This window comes from Diplotaxodon limnothrissa, linkage group LG1, assembly GCF_057381915.1.
Source record: "Diplotaxodon limnothrissa isolate DT_005_m linkage group LG1, D_limnothrissa_male_GT1.1, whole genome shotgun sequence".
Lineage (NCBI taxonomy): Eukaryota > Metazoa > Chordata > Actinopteri > Cichliformes > Cichlidae > Diplotaxodon > Diplotaxodon limnothrissa.
The window spans coordinates 35,507,215-35,528,847 of record NC_140596.1 but is presented as its reverse complement, the minus strand read 5'-3'; the positions used below and the strand labels follow the sequence as shown (position 1 = coordinate 35,528,847).

At 41.3% G+C, this 21,633-nt stretch overlaps 1 protein-coding gene across 1 annotated transcript in view; it reads left to right on the top strand.

The window, feature by feature from the left end:
- Positions 1-217: 217 nt before the first annotated feature.
- Positions 218-21,633, top strand: part of nav2a (neuron navigator 2a) — an 83,583-nt gene continuing 62,167 nt past the window's right edge. The window contains exons 1-6 of the mRNA XM_085350036.1: positions 218-544; positions 7,209-7,326; positions 10,873-10,925; positions 19,219-19,291; positions 20,281-20,524; positions 20,713-20,769. Coding sequence (XP_085206162.1) covers positions 473-544; positions 7,209-7,326; positions 10,873-10,925; positions 19,219-19,291; positions 20,281-20,524; positions 20,713-20,769 — 617 coding nt within the window. The 5' untranslated portion in view covers positions 218-472. The remainder of the gene's footprint in view (positions 545-7,208; positions 7,327-10,872; positions 10,926-19,218; positions 19,292-20,280; positions 20,525-20,712; positions 20,770-21,633) is intronic.

The following is a 21,633-nucleotide window of genomic DNA, read 5'->3' as shown; positions in this document are numbered from 1 at the left end:
AAACACAGCAATCCTCCCTAACACAGTTCTCAAGTATTAAACATAAAAGGTTCCGTTTCTAAGTTAGTTTTCTTTTGACAGTCTCTCCACTCGTAGCAGAAGAAGGAACTGAGTCAAGGTGTCTGACTCAGTGAATGACAGACAGTGAGGGAGGGAGGGAGAGAGGGAGAGGGAGAGGAAGATTAAAAGAGTGTCAGACTGTCTGAGACGTCACTATGAAGCTGACTAAAACACGGTGAGATAAGAGAGAAGTACATTTATGGAGGAATAAAGCATGCCCCTTTCCTACAAGCAAGCCAGACAGACGTTGTCACAGAGATGTGTATGTGAGGGGGGGCACACAGCATGACCACTTATCTGTTCCAGTGCGCACGAAGTGCTCTTATCTTTTGGTCTTTTTGAAGCTAAAGGATTTTCAAAATCTGAAGTTATCTTCACCCAGATATTCGTGTTTATCGACCTGTGGCCCCACATGGCGGGGTACAGCGGGCTCAGGGTGCCAGCCAGAAGCTACAGCCGCTTCTCCTGTGAAGCCTACAAAGTGGTAAGAAACCAGGGAGTACTTGTGTCAGGGGTGTTATGAAAGCTTTTTTTAAATACTTATCTACCTTTTGGTGAAGATAAAACAACATAAGAAATGATAGAGAGTATGCATTTACTTCAGGATTTAAGAAGGCAGACTGGGGAGAGAGTGCAAGAGGAAAGGTCAGCTTGAAATAGACATGTCAGGGGTAGAAACTGATCTCCAGGAACAGCATGGAATTATAATAGATTCCTCCTTACCGAAATGGGTATGCTACGAGTTTAATAAATGAATGGAGTCTCAGTGCTGGGATTTAGTTTTGCCTTATAAACCCCTAAATAGTCGCAGGAAGAGGCCTTCAACTTAGGTTGGTCTGTGTTTGACGAGGTAGATTTCTTTTGAAAAGGTAGAAGAAAGCATTGTTATCAGAGCATGTCTTTTGTAGACTCAGCACTCAGGGCCATTACCTGAATTATAACAAGAGCTGTTTAAGTCCTGGCTCCCTATGAAAGCTTTTTGTGAGAGATAGCACTTTATGGCAGCTTTGGTCCTGCTGCGTTCTCCTTAAAGTTCTTGCTCATGTTGGTAGATTAGTTCATAATGGCGTGTTAAGCACAGCGCTTTTTAGGTTGCTTACTGAACCCTGAAAGTAATAAGGGTAATAGTCCTGAAGTTATCAACATAATTGTTGCTGCGCCATCGACGTATGTGAGAACTGTGCTTCGAAGGACAGACCTCAGGTGTTGTGGTTTAATGCCGTGTGAAAATGTGAGAAATATTGCGGCTGGTTTGTGATTTTTACACTTGAACTTCAGTGGAAAGACTAAATGGTCCTCGACAAGTGGAGAAAATTAACACACCTCTCGGTTATGAAACAATTCGAAAACCTTTGCGGTTGGAAAAAAAAGGAAACGCATCATTATCACCAAACTAAAAATATACAAATCCAAAATGCCAAGAAAACATTTTGAGCATATTGCTGAACACATGTGGTAAAATTAGACGCTTCTGTTTTTGGAATGCGCAAATTAAACAAAAAGTACTGACAGTTTTTTAGTGTGTGTGTAGGGGAAGCCTGATAGCTGTGTGGTTATTTTAGTATGTTTACTGTAATTCCATTAACTCTAATATAACAATAATTTGGTATAGAATTTTATTGATGATTGTCCATTGCTAGCTAAAATTTCCCACTGTCCTTAAACATGCAAACACTAGAAACAAAGTTACGCTGCAATAGGCCCAGGCTACTGACAGCTTCCCATGATGCACTGAGTGTTTCTTATTCTTCTCTCTGCATTTATACATTTATCCATCACTTGCAGATGTCTGCCCCTTCCTGAGGCTGGTTCTGATGGAGAGTTTCTTGTTAAAAGGGAGTTTTTCCTTTCCACTCTTGCCAAGTGCTTGCTCAGATCAGAGGTGTTGTCTGATTGTTATGTTTTCTCTGTATTATTGTAGGGTCTTCACATTACAGTATGTGTGGTAAAGTGTGCTGAGGCGGCTGCTGTTGTAATTTGGTGCTATATAAATAATACTGAATTCAATTCAATTGAATATGATCAAAAAAACGGTTGATAACCAAGTTTTAGGTACTTAAAAAAGTCACTTGCAGCAGAGTGAGGACAAGCATCAGATTAGATAGAGTGCAGTGTTTACTTTAGTGAACAAGTTATCATTTCTCAAGTGAGTGAGTGCAAACAACAGAGATAAAAGAGCAAAAGAAATAAAAAGTGTTTGCTCCAGCTGCGTGAGAGTTTGAAATAAGCAAACATGCCCGCAGGAAGTACACAAACACATCAGTCTGTCTCCTCCTTCTGTCCTCAGCCGAGTGACATTTGCCAAACTTATGCATCTGAACTATTCAGTTTTCAGAAAGTGCCCTTCAAATTGAGGGCACACTTCCCAGTGTGAGGCTCTGGCTGCCCTCAACTTCTATTTGACAGGGCCAACCGAGCACTGCAGGGATGGCCTGTGTGCGTCATGCCCTTCTGTAGGCATCCCACACCAGCTTGGTGACTCAGCAAGCTGAGGCAGCAGGGATGCTGGATGTGAAGCAGATCTGTGCGTTTCTGTAAGACAAAAAAAAAGGAAAGATGCAGCAGTCTGAATGACTCATCAATGTTTGTTAGAGGCTTTGAAGAACTGATGCTTTTCCAATTTTAAGCCTTAAAGGGAACATTATTATTATGTGAGCACGATGATGCAGTTAGGTCCAGGCTTTCATGGCTCACTGTTGAAAGAATCTTTTGACTAAATGGCAAGCGATGAAGAGAAAATCTACTGTAGACTCCATACAATCGCACACTGATACCAGACTGACTGTATAATGGCAGCATTTATGTCAGGTTTCAGTGTTGGTGTGCTTGAAATGCTTTCAGTGTTGCAGCAGAAAACAAATAACTGAAGTGAGATAACTTAATCTTATTGAGTCTAATTAAAACAAATATTGACAAAGTTTAACCAAGTTGAAAAAGGTGATAAATAACAGTTTGTTATTCCAATACTCAGAATGTCACAAAATGTTAGAAATTGCAATAATATCTAGAATGAAGTATCATGATAATATCGTAACATGGGGCGTCTGGTGATTACCACTTCTACATGATGGATGGACACAGTGTCTAAGTGATTCTGATGGTTAACACTCCAACTCCAATCTCAATGTCTTTCTGTAGTTTCAAATCCAGGGTCCTTAAGCCCAGGGCAAAAACAATAGATATCTGTAACTCTCCAAATACCATCAGACTGCGCTGCTAATTGTTACTGTTATATCAAAGAAAGATGCAAACTACCGGTAGGCCCAGATTTGGTTTATGGAGGTGACATATTCCCAAAGCAAAATGTCAGTAGAATTGATAGGCCACATTTTACAGTTTCTGTAAGTCCGTGACATTGTGAATGAGTCAGTGTCATGTTGCTTTCTCTGATGATGGGAACGTCCCTTACCACAGCTCCAACTTACAACTCCTAAAACGACCCCCATTACCCCCTGATGGCAATGGGGGTAATGGGGGATTTTCCATTTTCCATCTTAGAAGATGCATCTGCATGATCCCCGGCTGCCACAGTGTTGTTGACATATGGCTGTGACGGTACTGGTGAGGAAGATAAGAGAAGTATGTTCTCCCAAGGGAAGTAAAGTTATTAACAAGATCGTTTTCATGATATTAGCAGATACATGTACCAGAGATACAGAACATGTAAGTCATTATGTTGGTGTAAATGCTTTCATATTTATGGAACAGTGTCATTTGTATTTTATTTCATGATAAGTCCCTGTTTCAAGTATTATAAATGATGTATTCAGAGGACACCCACAATAGGTTATGCTTTCAGGTCCTCCACTTAGTGAGTTATTGGTCTGAAATGGACAAGAACCTTCTAACTTAGAAACTATAATTCTTACAGGTGGGGGGTAAATATAAAATATTTCACATTTGACCTCTGACATTTCCCTTAAAGTCAATAGATTTGCCTGATCAGCTCAAAGTGATATAGAGCTATTTAAAAATAAGTGTCTTTGTTTGTACTGGCAGCATTGGGAATGATACTGGTATATGGGGATTCTAAATATCACATTATAGATTGCATCCAAATATCATGTCATATTTGACCCCTGACCTTACCAAAGATTTTACAAGTAAAATAAAAAACATAAATGTTTAAAAATTAGAAATCAATAGTTACAGATTTTTGATACTTGAAATGTTTTGTTTTCAGGTACGGTATGTGTACTGTGTGCTCAGTGACCAGCTACACACAGAAATGCCAATAATGCCACGGGACTGTCTGTTGTAATAATGTTAACTGCTTATCTTCTTATCTGCTTAGTGATTAAATTGTCTATATATTATTAACAGTGGTTTAAATTAAAGACTGAACCGGAATCTGTTGTATCTCATCTGTGTTTGATAGATGGATATTGAATCAATATGGAATTAATACTTCTCTTCATTAAGTATTCAGCCTGTTAAATTGCCTCCCAGATCTGATGTCTGCCTCTCATCACCCATCACTTTTTCTTTAAGCAACTTCCAGATCACAGAAGCTCCAATAAATGTGTGGTTTACCACACATGATTCCCATTATTGCATTCTTTCTTTTTCCTGTTTATTTCAAAGTTCCAGTTATGAGTGAGGTCTTTGATGTAGATGCATCTGACTTATGTTGACTGATTCAGTTGGACAGCAGCGGGGTGAAACTTGAAGCAAATGATGCATCACTGTGGATGGCCCTGTTATTAATGCTTAATTGAGTTTCTGTTGACATGGTGAATGTAAGTTCAGTATTCGCTATCCTTTTATCTCTGTTTTGGTCTCTTCCAGGTGGTGTTTTTGTGAAGTTGTACTGCAAGTTAGACCTTTCACATATATATTAAAATATTTATTTGCTTCAGTTCAAAATGTTCATTTTTGATCAAAATCCCTGTGGTCACTGTGAAGTTTGCTTCTTGAAAGCAGCACTAAGTTGCATCAAGCCTTTCTTTAAAATGAAATTTTTTTACCTGTTGCATTTGAAGCTTGAGCTGCCCGAGTTGGAAACATCAGAGAAATAAAGTGTGTTTTGAAAAGTTGTCTCTTTCGGGACTTAAAAGGAACCTGTTGCTAACTTATCTCTACCCTTGCGACAAGCCCATACCCCCTTCTCCACTTGCCCTCGGGCCATTTGACCTCCCCTGTGGTTTACAGCTCCGTGAATGACAGCTACCCATTTCACCTCGTTTTTAATTGCAATCCAAGCCCTCCATTTACCTGCCCAAAACTACTTCAAAGAGCGCTTGCACATTCACACAAAAGCTCTTCAAGATTGCACTTCCTTTTTTCCACAACCAGCTGAGAGTGTGAATGGATCGTCTAATCCAGCAGCTTAAAGGCTTTTTTTAGTTCAGCCTGTCACTCAGAACCTTTTTTGTTGTAACTGTGCGTTTGTGTTTGGGAATGCAGCCCGTGTAATTTCAAAATGTCGCTCCGAGGCGCTTTGTATTTAATGTGTGGTCGTGTGTTTGCATCGTAAACCTTTTGCGTTTGAGCTTGTGCGTGATGATGAGTGTACGGATGTGCGTGTTTATGAATCTTTTTGAAGTGCTCGCACCTGTTGTAAGACTTCATGAGGGCAGTGATTCATCTGTCGAGGCAGAAAAGCTTCAGGTTTGTTTACAGTGCAAATTCAAAGAAAGAAGGGTCACAACTGTGCCACACACATCACCTCAAGCATGTGCTTTTAGGCTTGACCGTTACAATGCCATGCACTCACTGAGGACTGACAGATAGACTTGAATTTCACAGTGAAGTGTGTACTGATGAAGTTTGCTTGCTTGTGTGTCTGGATTTTGTAAATCAATCAGTTTTGGAATTTGACATTTATGCCAGCAGAAACTACTTTGTGCTTGACCTGCATCCCATTATCTTAATACAAGAATCTGTCAGCCTGACTAATCATTATTTTTCTTCTGTGGAAAAGAAAGATTAATCAAAAGCATAAACTTTGTACAAAGCAGAGAAGGAACATCTGTCTGAAAATCAGTTTGAGGGGTACACCAAGCTGAGTTTAAGAGATGGAGGATCCAATCACTGAAGCTGGATTTCTAGTTTACTTGGCAACGAAGAGTTGGAGTTAAAGTGCCTGAATTTCAGGACCGGGACCACGCCTCCAAACACGCCCCTTCCGGTTCTTATTTATATATGGATACCCCAGTTCTACAAGCTTTTTGTTCTGCCAGGCTTGGGAGCCGCCGCCAGTTCCCTCTGAGGCCTTCCCCAAACCCCAGCTCAATTCATGTTTAAGCCATTCACCTTTATCCACTAAAAACGCTGTCAAGCCAGCTAGTGAAATGAGATTACTGCAGAAAGCTGACAGTTACTTAAACATGCTGATTGACACTTCCCTGTCATGTCTTAGTGGACTGCAGGTCCCTGAGTTTGTATGAATGCAAGAGTGAGACATGGAGTGAGAGGTGTCTTTATTTAGAAGCACATGTTTCAAATCCCTTTGGGCTCCTCTGATGTTGCACTTGTCACACAGAGACTGCGCAGTTTACAGACAAGCTTGACATTGCCGCATATCAAGATGGGTTGATGACACATCCATTTCTTAAAAAAACATCTCCTTCATTTTTAGGAATACCCTTCTGCACAACTTCTCTTCAGCCACTTCATTTTTTTTTACCTCCTCAGAAAGAGAGACTCACTTCTTATGATCACAGAGGGAGTAAAAAAAAGAGAGTTTGCAGCTAATTATGAGGGAAGCTATTCAGATTATTCAGATGCGTTCTCTACCAACACCCCCCTCCTCCCCCCATGTCCTCTCCTCCCCCCCAGGCAGTGAAGGGTCTTTTCTGTCCCCAGAGAGTGATGTCAGCATGGCCCATTGAAAACAGCCGCCGTGTGCTCCGAGATGAATGCCCTGGCTGAGCACAATGGCCCCAATTTGAATACCACGCGGATATATGCCAGATCGGAGCCCCCAACAAAAGAAAAGAGGGCTACTCTGCTCCCATTCAAGCATGCTGTTATTTTATTAGTCGTAAATTTGCTTCATCCATTTATAGCTTTTGTAGTTTTTCAAGTGTTTATGGAGTTTGAAACACATGGGCGACCTGACAGGGTCGGCCCTTTTTTTTGGACAGAATTTTATTTTTGTTGGCACGTAACTGAAACACCGTGCTCGTGTTTGTGTCTGACCGCAGATTTACACGGACTGGGCCAACCACTACCTCGCCAAGTCAGGACACAAGCGTCTGATCAAGGACCTGCAAACAGACGTCACGGACGGAGTGCTGCTGGCTGAGATCATACAGGTCGTAGGTAAGGAAACCAACTTCTGATTCCAGGCCCTGCTGGAAGAAGCCAGCTCTGATCAAGTGACTGCTGGAGAAAAATGCGAGCCACGTCATTACTTGTTTAGATACGGCTGACCTTTACCAAATAAATGGTCGCTTGCAAACATCATCATTAACTACAAACTCATCTTTTGTTGAGGTGATACGATTAAACCATTTTACTCTATTATATAATGTAATATTGAACTATAAAGTAGATTTTGCAGCTGAAGTAGTTACTTCCACAAAGGACCAATAGTCAGGAGAAAAACACTATTGTTGAGGAAAACTTTTATGAATTTATAGACAGTCAGTGAACTACAGTCTGTAGACTGGGAGAATGTATAGAAGAGAAAGGAGAACAGTTAGAAGAGTGAATATAAATATAAATCAAATAAATTTAAACTTTCTGAAGTTTGTGCTTTGCCTTGTCTCAACTCTTTACAAACCAATGTCTTGTATTGTGTTTGTATTGTTAAGCATGTTTTTGATTCAGTTATGTTCTCAAAGAGTCTTATGATCCTAAATCAAATTAAGCAAGCTTATAACTCAACAGCAGCAGTTATACACAGTATGCAGCTGTTCAACCCACTGCTGATCGTCTGTGTTTTTGACCCATGCTCTCGTCTGTAAAATCATCATCATCATCAGCCTTGTCATCTTCTCTGGCCGTCCTCAGCCTGTCATTTCATCTGCCGGCAGCCTTGCAGCTAAAACAGGCAAACACCAGCTGACCGGTGATTCAGCATGTCAGTGACTCTGCTCCCTGCTCCTCCCCCGTGTCTCTGACCCAGATTCTGTACATTTTATGCTATGAAGACCTTTACTGTTCTCACACTACATCAGTTGTTGCATGTGATTGTGTTTTAAATTAGGTCATGAAGTCCATGCCTTCGTTCCTGAGCCTGGTTCTGCCGGAGGTTTCATTCTGTTAAAATTTAGTTTTTCCTTCCTGCTGTCGCCCAGTGCTTGATTATAAGGCCTTGTCTGATTGTTGGGGGGGGGGGGGTTTCTCTATTATTCTAGGGTCTCTTACAATATTAAGCACCTTGAGGCGACTGTTGTTTTAATTTGGCACTATATAAAGCTGAATGAGCACTATAGGTCTTTTTGGGTTATACGAATCTTCGTCTGTTAAAAGGGTTCCAGGAAAATCCAGTTGTTTTCACACCTGTATGGTGACTAAAGAGCAAGGTTGGCATTATATTGCTTTGGGGATATGCACAAGCATAAATGCTGACACAAGAATGTGGAACTGTTCTAATGCTACTTTCCAGCCTGGATGTGGTCGTGTTTTTTATGATTTATTCTTATGAAAGTTTGATGTTTTGACTGGGTAACATGGGACCATGTCTTGCTCCTCTGTGTTTGTTCAGTTAGTATTAAATAATTCATTAGCAGTGAACCTGATTATGGAGCTCAAGAAATGAAAGTTTTGCTGAATTTTATAAGTGAAAGGTGGCTCTTGAGTTTCTGCATTGTGGAAAAAGTACCTGATGTTAATGCAATCCAGGCTGGCTACAGCTTTGCTCTCAGATTAAATCATTTCCAACCAGAGCCATCCATTCACCTGTTTTGTACCTCCTTTCTGCCTGCTGCTTCTTGTATCCTGGGAAAACCTCATGCCCACATAGTGTGATGAAACCAGAGCAGCTTGCTGGTGTTGGAACAGCCGTAAAAGTTCAGAGGCCTGGCCGGATATGACACCTGTTTAGCTATTTGACCTGCTTAGATTCAAGGTCAGGGTTGACTTTCACACAAGCCTCCAGATCGATTTCATCATCAGTTGTTTTTATGAATATTTCAGAGGGTAATCTGTCCGGTGAAATTCAACCAAAATTAAGATATGGCTTTGTCCTCTGTTTCTAGTCTTCTCCAGTAATCTAGCTGTTGTATAGCCCAGCTGCAGGAATGTGAGCTGTACATTTATTTGCTCAGTATTCACAAGATAAACTGTGTGAGTTTGTTTTTTAGTTTTAGTTTTAAGTGTGTCCCAAAATCACACAGTACGTGTCTCTTGTGGGTGTTGGTGTCTACAGTGTACAATTTTTAGGTAGCACACAAACCAAAGCCAACAGTAGTAGTGTTAAATCACTGATAGTCTTGTTAGCACTAAACTATTTTGGAATTGCTTCATGCCAAATTTTAATTCTCAGTATGAAAATGACGTGCTTTAAATGCACATAGAGAGAGGTAGTATCCAAATACATGCTGCAATACCAAGTTCATAAAAGTGAAAAACCCCTTGCCTTGAAGGTCATCTTGACCTCTTGAGCTCTTCCTGAGCCGCTGCTATTTCTAGATCACTTCCTATAAGTCTCCTTCTGACCACTTGTATGAGCACCCTGTGATTTCACCACAGACCTCAGTCTTGGGCAGGAAACAAACATCAACTGCTCTTTAAACCTGACCAGACTTCCGGGATCGGTGTCCTTCCACAAAGATCAGTAGGGCCACCAGGAGCATGCTTGCTCTTTTGGGTTTTACAACATTCACTTATCTTGCACCATGAATTTGTCCTTCATGGTCAGACTGTCCTGGTGCTTCAGTGTGAGAACAGAAACCACGAGACCTGCAGTGGATCCTGTTGTGCGCCATTGTGTGTACAAAATATACAACATGTTAAAAACAATTTTTTTCATCACCTGCTTCTTTTCCAAAGTTAAAATTCAGGCTTAAAGGTCATCATCTTAAGAAACAGTGAAGGAGATCCATAGACCTTCTGTAAAAGGAGTCAAAGCTTGACTCCTATGGAGCGAATAACAGCAGCACTACAAGTATAGCAGTGTTGCCCAAGGAGGACTTTAAAACGAGTATGGTTTTACATTTTTATGGGTGGAGTTGTTGAAGTTTCTAATTGCATGTTGACCTAATTGACCTGATAACACCACCAATTAACTAACATAAACTGAAAATTAAATCAGTTTTAATTCACAGTCCAAAGTGTATGGGAGCTATTTATAAAAGCCCAGTAATCCCAGGAGTCTTCGTCATTTCCACTAAAACTGAACACATTTCTTTCATATGTGAATTGTAAAACAAAACCATCCACTTCACTGGAAGAACAGTGTTTTGTGCTGCTGTATGGTGTAAAGGATGTGGTCCTGACATGTAGCTGCCCTCTAGTCTCCACCGTGCCTCCTGATGCAGGAGTCTGTGCTGTTAGCACAGTTGTCAGCTGTGAGCTGAGGGCTGTGTCTCAGCTGCTGTGGGCTGGGCCTTCTAATGGACGGGAGGGATTCTCAACACCACACACACACAGCAGCGCAACACTCCTGGTTGGGCCCCCAACGGCCCCGCTCCCATTTGCTATGACCAGATAGCATTTCATGTGTCAGCGGGAGGGGATAGGAAAGGAGGAGAGGGGGGATCCCAGTCACTGGCATGAACACCTCTGCTCTCTGCACTCAGCCTGTCACTGTCTGGGACACACACATCGGGATAAAGGAGAGGATTACATTAAGTGAACACGCCTGAAAAGAGGTCTCATTATCTCTTCTTTTGTCTCTCTGTCTCTTCTGTCTCTCCTCAGCCAATGAGAAGATTGGTGATATCAATGGAAGTCCCAAGAGCCGTTCTCAGATGGTAAGTGACCGACCAAGTTTGTTTTGGCAGAACGTTGAGAAATTTACCTGCGTGTTTGTGTGAAACAAACCCAGCTCTTTGAAGTCCCATCTGATCAACTTAAGTGGCCCTCGCTAGAAACTGCGGCACAGAAGTCCCTGGTAAATAGTTGTAGATGTGAATAGTTAGCCCATTTATTTTTACTTTTGTGGTATGGTGTGCAGTCATCCGTGAAACCTCTGGCTCAGACTTCTGGATTTGGCTCTCAGTTAAAAGCATCGCAAGCTTTGGTTTTGGGGCCAGTTTTGCCTCTTCATGTTACACATGATACACATCCAAAGAAGTCAGCATTCCTCACATCTTCAGGGGTAAAAGCAGATGGAGAATATGAGCACTGATTTAAAAAAAAGTTCAGAGCCAGTTACGATGTGTTTTTGTCTGCAGTGATAGTTAGAAGGTACATAGGTGGGATTGCCTTCTTGACACTGTTGGTGGCATTTTAGCGGTTTTACAGTTTAGTGCTCTCTGTGGGAAATGAACTGAGCATCTCAAAGCAGGGCTGCCCTCCACTAAATGCGATGGGTCATAAATTGGGACAGTGTGCCAGCTGAGGGGACTATTTCTGGCCACCAGCCAGACTACTGAAGCCTACCAAAGCACCAGAGAGAGAATGATGGAGACACCCATACACACCCATATTTAACAACTGAAAAGGAGGTGGAAGCACAGCTGATCCCTGAGCGTCACTGCACACACATACCCACAGTGGAGCCATATTACTGTACTTATGAGGGCATTCTGCTCTGACTGATTGTAGTTCTTCTTTAGCATTTGGTGGTGTTTTCATTTCATTCGTTTTTGATGGAGGTCACCTATGTCCTGCCATGTTATTACATTTATTTCAGAATTAATTATATATTAGAGAGCTTCTGTAAAATTCTGACCTTTAGTAGAGAGCGAGGGTTCACACTATGATGCTCATGGTACGCTCTGCATTTATCATTCCTGAAAACGCAGAGAAGGGGTTTGTCCACGCAAGAGCCAATTATTCTTCTTCTCTTGGGGTTGCTGAGCATCACTGATTTGAACGTGTTTTTCTGTCCGGCTGTGTTTGCGTGAGTAAGTTCATTAGAACCAGAATCAGTGAAACACTTTATATTAAATATAATGACCTAAGAAAAACATACATTAATTGCACATTGTTTGTTGCAGTGTTTATCCTGGACAAGCATTATAGGAACAACACCAACACAGAGTATACAAACTTTTTACATTTTTACAAGCGTTTGAAAACATTTATTAACTCCCACTGAAAATGGTCTCGACTCCATCTCCACTTCGCTATCAGTTAGGTCTTTCCCATTAGCCGTGATTACACCCCCAGTTCTCCTGTAACTGAGCATCTTGAAATTTTGGTCTCCATGGTCTGGACGTCTCTGTGGGTTTCTTATCAACATCCTGTTTAGAGCTCTTTCACATCCAGCTCATGTGACACAGCAGCTTTTTCTTTTGCAAAGCGAGAGGATTGTAGCTTACCTCTGAGACAGAACAAGTGGTTCCAAATGGATGGTGTATCTTTTACGGTGTTGTGATTCTTCATAGACTCTGTTTGCGTGAAAGGAAATGGTTTGTTTCTCTGTTTTTATAGTGTTCATTCAGTCAGTGGGAATTGTTTAATGGAAAGCAGTTGTCAAAATCTCGCTTTAACTTTGCACGCAGACCCGCAGATGTTGCAGTATGTGCGCATGTTTGTCTATGTATGTGAATGTGATTGATTCTCTGTGTATAGTCTCAGTATTTGTGTCAGCTTTAGAACTGAATCTGAAGCATTCAAACAGCGCTAAGGGTAGGCATAACCGCAGCAATTATGCAGAATGTCTGCTTTGTGTATCGTAGTGCTGTCAAAACAAACACACACAGAGGTTCTGAGAGTTTATTTAGCAGAAGAGTGTTTAGAGGAGTGAGAGAGCTCTTTTTTTTAACCACACTTGATTTCATTGTTGAAAAAAAATCTGCTGCCCTTCACTAGTGCTTGACTCAAGCTCGGCTTCTGAATGAATAAAAATGGAAATAAGCTCCATCAGTGGGATAAACTGTAGTGCATTCACCTCACTCACCTGCTGCCTATCCGCACAAGTGCCTGTTTCTGTAACTGTCACATTCTTGTTGAAAGAAACCCCACTGGCAGATCATCCCTTTGCCACCCAGTCAGGCTCTGTGTGTTTGTGTGTGTGTGCGTGCGTGCGTGCGTGTGCGTGTGTGCGTGTGTGTGTGTGTCGTCTGCCTGCCTGTCTGTGCAGGTTTAGTCCAGACTGATGGTGTTGATTTGACAGTGAGCTGTTAAAACATCCCACGATGGCCCATCACATAGGGAGACACACAGACATGATTACATGGGGTGTCTCATTCAGGCGCCCACCTCAATGGGACACCCCCCCCCCCCCTGGTTGAAAGTAGTTTCAATTAAAAAGTAAACTGTTAGCAATTTTCAAAAGCCAGAATCACCGTATGAGATTCAAGATTCATGCGGCATGTTTCAAAACACAGATAAACCCATGGCATCCACATGATGTGTCCAAGATGTGAACACAGAGGGAGTGAAGGTGTGATTGTGCTGTGAAAGGCTTTCTGTCTTGATTTTATCTTTTAGGGAGCTGTTCATTTCCCCCCGTCCCTCTGTTCTTCTTACTCTGTGTGCTGGACTGATTGGTTCTCACCAATCAGCCATAAAATAAAGAGGGTGAATTGAGGAAGTAGACTGGCAGACAGCCACACAGGTGGTTAAAACCAGCAGGACCAGGTGTTTAATGGACTTGATGAAGCATAGAATGAATGTTTATGTGCTCAACTGTCTGTACAATTGAGCTTTTCTTTATAATTCACTGCGTGTTTCACCTTCAGGTGTGGTTTAAGATTGGATTGTAGCAGGTGAGAAAGCACCTTACCCTGCAGTGTCTTTATTATGTTTTATTCAATCTAAAAATGTACACAGAATTGTGCTGGTGTGTCCATGGATGCTTATTTTTGATGTTTTAGCTGGTGGAGCTTTACACAGGTACACAGGGCAAGAACCAGAAGGTGTTGGATTAATGCTTAAACAGGCTGGTTAATGTTTGATCATAAGGCGTTACACTTTCTGTGTGCGTTTGAGAGAGAAATCCCCGAGTGTGTCAGCTGGTCAGAGCTCAGGTGATCACATGGTGGATTGGAGAGAATGAGCAATCAGAGTTGCTGTTGTTAAGATACCAAATATACCAGAAGCCAAATAATATTTTTCAGCCGGCACAGGCTTATTCACCCTGGAGATGTTGTGTCTTCCACATGACTTCTGCTGACCCATGGGCTGCAAAAGAAAGAGCACCTATAGCGGTGGGATAAAATAAGAGCGACGTTACCCTGAATAATGCAGTTCGGTTCAACTGTTCTCAATCAAAAGCTGCCTCCATATAATATTAACACTTTTTTCTGGTGCTGTGATAGAGAGGTAATCTTGTAATGTTCCACAAGGTATTTGTATTATATTGTCCAACCTTTGTATATACACTGTGTTCATTTGTGGCTTAACAATTAGTCTATTCATGGGAGATATGACACAGCAGTTTTTAATGGCTTTTTTTCCCAGGAACATTTAAACTTTGAAAAATGTGGCCTTTTAAGATGAAAGCCTGGGGGAATTTCAGTTTGTGTGGGTGCAAGCCGATGTTAGCCTGAATCAAAACCGTTTCAAAGGAACAATTAAAACATAACAGTCAACTTACAATAGCACAGATATCCTGATATGACTGCCTCAACTCTCAAACACAACAGTGAGTATGTAAAAATGAATTTTCAGATGGAAGAGGGCTCAGTGTGCTCCCTGTTACACCGACGTGTGTGAAGTTGCATCATGGTGTGTCTATTCATGCTGCTGCTGCGCCAGAACATTTCTGTTAAAAACTTGAGCGTACGTGGTTTTCTGTCAGAATAGAAAGAATTACTCAGGTACGTGTCAAAGTTCTGCAAGTGGGTGGCTAGATGCAATCCATGAAACATCCTGAGTGGGTGAAAGTGTGTGTGTGCGCGAGGGCACACACTGATGGATTTAACAACGCACAGATACACACACATGCTGACGCAACGTGTTGGCTCACAGTCTTAACCAGCCAGACTCTACAAGAACCAACAGTCAAAAGGTCAAATGACACGGAGCTGTCCGGAAACGAAGCTCGTGTCGTCACATCATAGGAAAAAGGTCCAATGCATCAAGCCAATAAGGTGTTTCTCTAAAATATAACATTTCAGCCAAAAAAAAGGTTCCTGCCTCATTGAAGCAGAAAAATGTAATTTGTTAACTGCTGTTTTGCAAAAAAATATGTGATTTCATTTTGTTACATTTTTTTTTCTTTTAGTGGGAAACTGTAATGTACCCAAACAGACCAGCTTCTGAATTAACTTCGACCGTTCATAGTTAGGGGTAAAGTAGGATATTTTATTGCATCGGGATTTTGATGCTCATAATTTCAGTTTTACTTCCAAATGAAGTGATGAAGTGTTTCAGACGAAACCACAGCTTTAACAGCTTACGGTCTCACAGTTTGCTGTAGTGATGTTGTGCTTTGTTCCCAGATCCCTGCGAATAGAAAAGCATACAGGTAAATGCAGAAGCAAGACTCAAATTGTGGTAAACTATAATCCTCATCAGAAGGCAGGTGTCAGTCTTAGAGTTCTCACATTTATTGTAGTACATCAATCTGGTTAAATCTTATAGCCTAGTTTTGGTCACTCTGATCTGCTGGTGCTCTGCTTTTATTCTGACTGGAAGACTGACATGTAAACAGTAAATGTAAGAGCCGTTTTGCTGCTTGTCGGTGAAATCCTGCTTCACACTCATAATACTCTTGCTCAAGCATACTCCTTCCCCCCCCCCCCCCCTCTCTCTCTCTTGCTCTCTCACTCTCTCACTTGCTCTCTCTCTCTGTCACTCTCACACACTCTCACACACTCTCACACACACAAACACACACACACACACAATAGCAGCCCTGTGATGGGAGGAAATGTTTGTTCAGAGCACTGTTGGCCGGCTAGCCCTGCACTAACGCTGCCAGGAGCCGAGCAGAGCAGAGAGGTGACAGTGGCTCGGATCGAGGTGTGAAGCTGGGCAGAGGCAAACTGCAGGAACATGTCACACTTTCAGGCAGGTATGGGGCTTCCCTGCAGATTTGTTGTCTTATGCTGACAGTGAACGCTTTCTTGTTTAGAGGTGGGGGTTTTTCTGGTTGTCAGTAGATTCTCTTCTGTACCATATTAAATTTTGAGGCTATAGCTTACTGCCCTTTGGCAGCGTGGGCGCTTCGTATACACTTTTCCTTTCACTTCAGTGTGTCTGCAATCATTTATCAGCCGGTTATCTTGGTACAAAGTTTGCACAGAGCAGATTCATGAGAGCAGTGACCCAAAAAATAAAGTGGTGACAGACACAGACATTGCATTCCTCTTTCTTGTTGTTGGCAACGTTTTGCTAATCCAGTCAACAGTACTAACGTGATCATCCATATCAGTCATCCTTTAACCAATGCTGTTTCAGACATTTTCTTTTAAGCTGGATGATCATGTAGTATTTAGATTCCCGGCCAGCCTTAAACTAAGTTTAACTTCTATGACATTGGAACACTCTGCCTTACAAGTGTTACAACCTTTGATCCGATTCTAACTCATTAAATATCCTGAATGGACTAATCAGTGATATACAGTAATTAGAAAATATATTTAGTGGTCTGAGTAGGATTTCAGGCTACAGCTGATGTTCCGCCGGCTTTACTAAACTGTTTTTCCTACGCGTTTTAAATAGCAGTAGAGGTTTCAGCATATTTACCCTGACCATGACACTTATGACGGGGTGTCTCACTGAAGTATAAATTCTGAGGGTTACTGCTATTTAAGCTTCAACTATAAAAGGCTGCTTACAAGTTTAGGCCCAAGGTATTAAAGAAGGTTTTCAACAGGTTTATTTTTAAGGACCCGGCAGTATTCAGAGAGGACCATAACCTGCATTCCTACTGTTCCTTAGTTTACTGCTGTCCTACGTTGAAGGACAGCATGTGCCAGCCCTGCTAACAGCTGTTTCCCAGGTCAGAGGTCATGGAAATGACAGCAGGGGCAGTGGTGCATTTTCAGTTCAGCCGATGACCTGAAGTCAGATGAACTCTTCACACACTGGCATGGCTCAGATATTTTTGGAGCTTGTTTCAAACACTGAAAGCAATGAAGAAATTGTTATCAAGCCAGTATTATTGAAATAATACATCCAATATTCTGTTAGAGGTTGTAACATTATTGTGAAATTCATAGTATCATAGTAGCAAGTCTATCTGCTAATAACTAATAATGTGGCTCTAAGAGCAGTATGACTGTGGGGTTGACTGATAAAGGAGTGCTAGTAAGTCCTTCAGCAAGGAGTACTTCCTGCTCAAGTTTTTTGCTGCTGACTGACAATTACAGTAGCCTGGACATTCCACCTTGATGATGTTGCCCTTGTTCACATGCAAATTGAGTGTAATGCTGAAACTTTAATGACGTAAATGCTGTCCTCTACACCATCTTTGCTATCTGAGCTACACTATTGCACTGCGTAAAACACAAGAGAAGGAAGGAAAAGAAGTGAAGTACACCACAAAAGGGAATCCAAGTATTCAAACAAGTTACTTTGTAACATGTACCCCCAACTGCTGGTGGATGTAACTAAATGTGACATAGTACAGGATGGCAGCAAACTTAGTAGTAATTCTGTGGCTTCTGTGGTTTAGTAGTGCACTCATGGATTTACCTACAACATTTGCTGTCAGACATTTTTATATTTTTACAAAGGCAGATGTAAATGAGTTCGTCACCTCATAGCCGGAGACTTCCTAGCAGGAGAAGCACAGTGGGAGCTGTAGGTCAGGTTATATTTAGTTGGTGCATATTAAGTGTAATCATGTCATTAATCATTACTGTACAGGACCCTTCTGTTTGCAGCCCACACCCAGGCTCATTTACAAAGAACACAGTTCATATGTATTTAGGTTTGAAACCACTTGCGGTATCATTGCTGTGTATCTGTGCTCCCACCCTCTGCTGTAAAGTTCTATTGAAGCTTTCAGAATGATTTTTTGTCAATATATTGTTGCAGTGTTGCAGATTAGGCTCAGTGCATTAGAAATCTACTCTGTGAATAAATAGCATTCTGAAAAGATTCGGCCCCTCCCTAACCTTTGTGTACAGTTTAAAATTTCCACTTCTCAAACAGTTTTTATTGTTGATTAGTTGCTCTGCAGAGACTTCTACACAGCTAGTAACTCTGTGTGTAATATGAGAGATCAATGACTGTATAATACTGATATATCTTTTGTTGTACCCTGTTTGTTTGCTCCCCACCAACAACAACAGTTGGTACACTTTGATCGCACAGTCATTCATCAGATCTACCCTGCTTAATGACTTGTTTTATGCGGTTTACCTTACGATAAGGTGCGCCAGCCAGCAGATTCTGTGTATAATGGGTCACATGGTCTCTAAACAAAGCCTGTCTGCCTATCAAATCCTCTCACAGTCCAGTGACAGCTCAGCAGTCTGCTCATGTTGCCATGGCTGCTGTCATAGCAACTGAGTGACTATAGATGTTTGCTTCCTCATAGATCAAGTGATGTAAGTGTGGCTGGTTTGAATTCTGCTTTGGCTATGTCACTATGTGGTCCAATTTACTTCTCTAGTATAGCACAGCAATCTCTGTACATACAGACGCTCTCTTCTACTCTTCAGGACCAGTTCATACTTTTATATGTGCCAGAAACTTGTTGTTTTAGTGCCATTTGTTTGTTATAAATGCTGATATCCCAAATGTCACAAAACGCCTTTAAATGCAGTGCCGTGTAAACACTTAACACTCAGGTCTCGTCACATAAAACTTGCCAAAAAATTGTCATGATGACTTTTTTGCACGAATCCGAAGTTGGATACAACACATTATTGAATGATCAAAAAAAGCTTATTTTCCATCTTAACTGTTTTTGGAGTCATCCTACCTGTCAGATCAGTGATTATTAAATGATAAACGATCTGCAGTCCCAACAGTTCTATCATTGTCATTGATATTCAGCACCTCTATTTAATCTTATTTGCTTAAGATTTTGTGATGCCAACCTTTGCCTTATGTTGACTCCCCCAGATTTGTTATTGTTGTGAGAGCCATGCAAAAAGCTAATCAGTGTGGGTGCTCGTATTTCACCATGATTCAAATTTCAATGTAAATGTACAGTATGAAGAATCATGCAGCTGTGACTCTCTCTCTCTGTAGATTGAGAACATAGATGCCTGCCTCAGTTTCCTGGCAGCTAAAGGAGTCAACATCCAGGGTCTGTCTGCAGAAGGTAAGCTGGAACCACAGATTTATTCTTTCACATGGAACATGAGAGTTCATCCTGAATCAAGCTCAGGCTTAGTTACTAAATAGAACTGATGCCGCGAGAAAGATAAAACCTTGGAATTGGTACACTCATTTTTTTTTTTAAATTTTTTATTAGCAAGCTCTCTCCAGGAAACTCTGTATTAATGCAAATGAAAACATTCAGGGCTGATTTCACAACACATATAACTAATGTACCAGAAAGCTTACAATGGTACATAATGATGTTTAAATGTAGCTGTTGTCAAAAAAGAAAGAAAGAAAGAAATTCACACAGGGAACTGAGAGACAATATTATTACTGGCGCTAATGCAAAGCTGAATCAAACAGCAGCATCCTATTACAGCAAGAAACACATGGGGTCCATTCACTGTTCTGTTAGGAGAACTTTGAGGTGTATCATCTTGCAGTTCAAGAACAATCCAGAAGGAGAGCTAAAGGCAGCAGAATTAGATAGAGGAATTAGACAGAGTGTGACATATTTGAAATGCCAGTTTCAGATGGGGCTGACCATCTAAATAAGGCCCAGGGCCCAGAATCGGGCTGGCAAAGACACGCCAATGTTTCTCACTGGACAACTTTGGAAAGGAGGGGATAAATTTGGACTTTTAAATGGATTAATGCATTGTACAGCTTTATACAGCTACTGATTCATGCTACACTAAAGTAATGAAATACTAGATAAACAATTAAATTACAAAAATGTTGCTGTTTTTCACTATCTACAATAGAATAAAATATATGGTTTGATAAGCAAGAGAGATGATCTCCATATAAGAAAACAATCAAAATGCCATGAAATCATTAAAAAAACCCTAGTAGCTTATTTTCCAAGCACTAGTATGGTAAATGTGAAAAATTGTTGCAAACTTCATTTTGTTTTCATCTCCCCACTTTTTTTTTCTACTTTTCTCCTTTTAAATCATTCACCCCATCCTTGTTTCTGACCTTCAGAGATTCGGAATGGCAATCTGAAAGCCATCCTTGGCCTCTTCTTCAGCTTGTCCCGCTACAAACAGCAGCAGCAGCAGGCCCAGCGGCAAAACTCCCAGCCCACCCTCCCACTTGCTGCCCAGTCCCAGAGCACACACCCTCCACTGAGTCAGCAGATCAGCGCCCCGGCCCAGCTCAGCCACTCTCTGCATGGGACTCCTGCCATCACATCCCAGAAAGCAGCGCAGGCCGAGATGCAGTCCAGGTGAGGCTAACTGGAGTGAACAAATGTGTCCCTGTGGTGTTTACTTTCTTCACGTGCCTGCTGTTGTAATCCATCATTTTGACATTTCTATCTTCCTGTTCGCACTTTTTGTCATTTATAACTCTAAACCTGACCTCTCACTGTCTCTGTCCTCTTCCATATCTTTCCTCTCTTTTCTTCTCCTCTAGGGATGGGTGTCAAAGTAAACTACTCAAGTTTTCCCTTGGTCAGAAAAAGACCTCTAGGTCAGCTCTTGTGCCTTTCTAATTTCTTTCTCCTTCCCTTCTTTCCTCCACCACACCTCCTATTCCGTTCCATTCCTGGAAATAGGTTGATATTGCCCCTAATCAAGGATAGCATTTCTTTCGCGCTGTAATGAGTTTAATGTTGTTTCTTTGTCTGTGATTAAGGGCAATCTCTACTACAAGCACGATCTATTATGCATGAGTGGTAGTGTTGGAGCAGATAGGAACAAAAGCTCCAGGCTCCATTTTCAGAAGGCCCTGTCTCTCTGGCAGCGTGCCTCATTTGGCAGGCCTGCTTAATGGGCTGTAGAAGACCTTTAGATAACCCTTAAGTAAATGTGTGCGTGCTTGTGTGTGTGCTCCTGCAATCCCCCATATAATATGACATTAATAATTAACACAGAGGAATCTGTGGCAGGTCTGTAATGAGACATGTTATATTTATCTTTGGTCTTACTTTTTTTTTCTTTTTCAGTTACATTAGCCTCCTTATAGCATGCAGCATCATATGATGTGATAACGCACCTTGAAATTTAATGTACCATTTAGTTTTGCATGCTGCCCCATCCCAGAATATGTTTACATTGCACCTGCCCGGATACAGCACCTGACCAAACTAAAGAAATGCCCCCCTCTTCTGGTCAGCATGTGCAACTACATCATTTATCAAAACACTTTTTAAACTTTTTTTTTTTTTAAATTGATTGATCTTAATTAAGATTTAAATGACTCTCTGGCAGCATCTGATAGCGAATTTTAAAAGATTTTAACGATGTGAATTGTTTATATTAATGCTAGCTGCTAATATTGCGGTGAAAGGTCTATTTTTCTTTGTTTTGGAATAAAAATTATTGTTAACTCAGT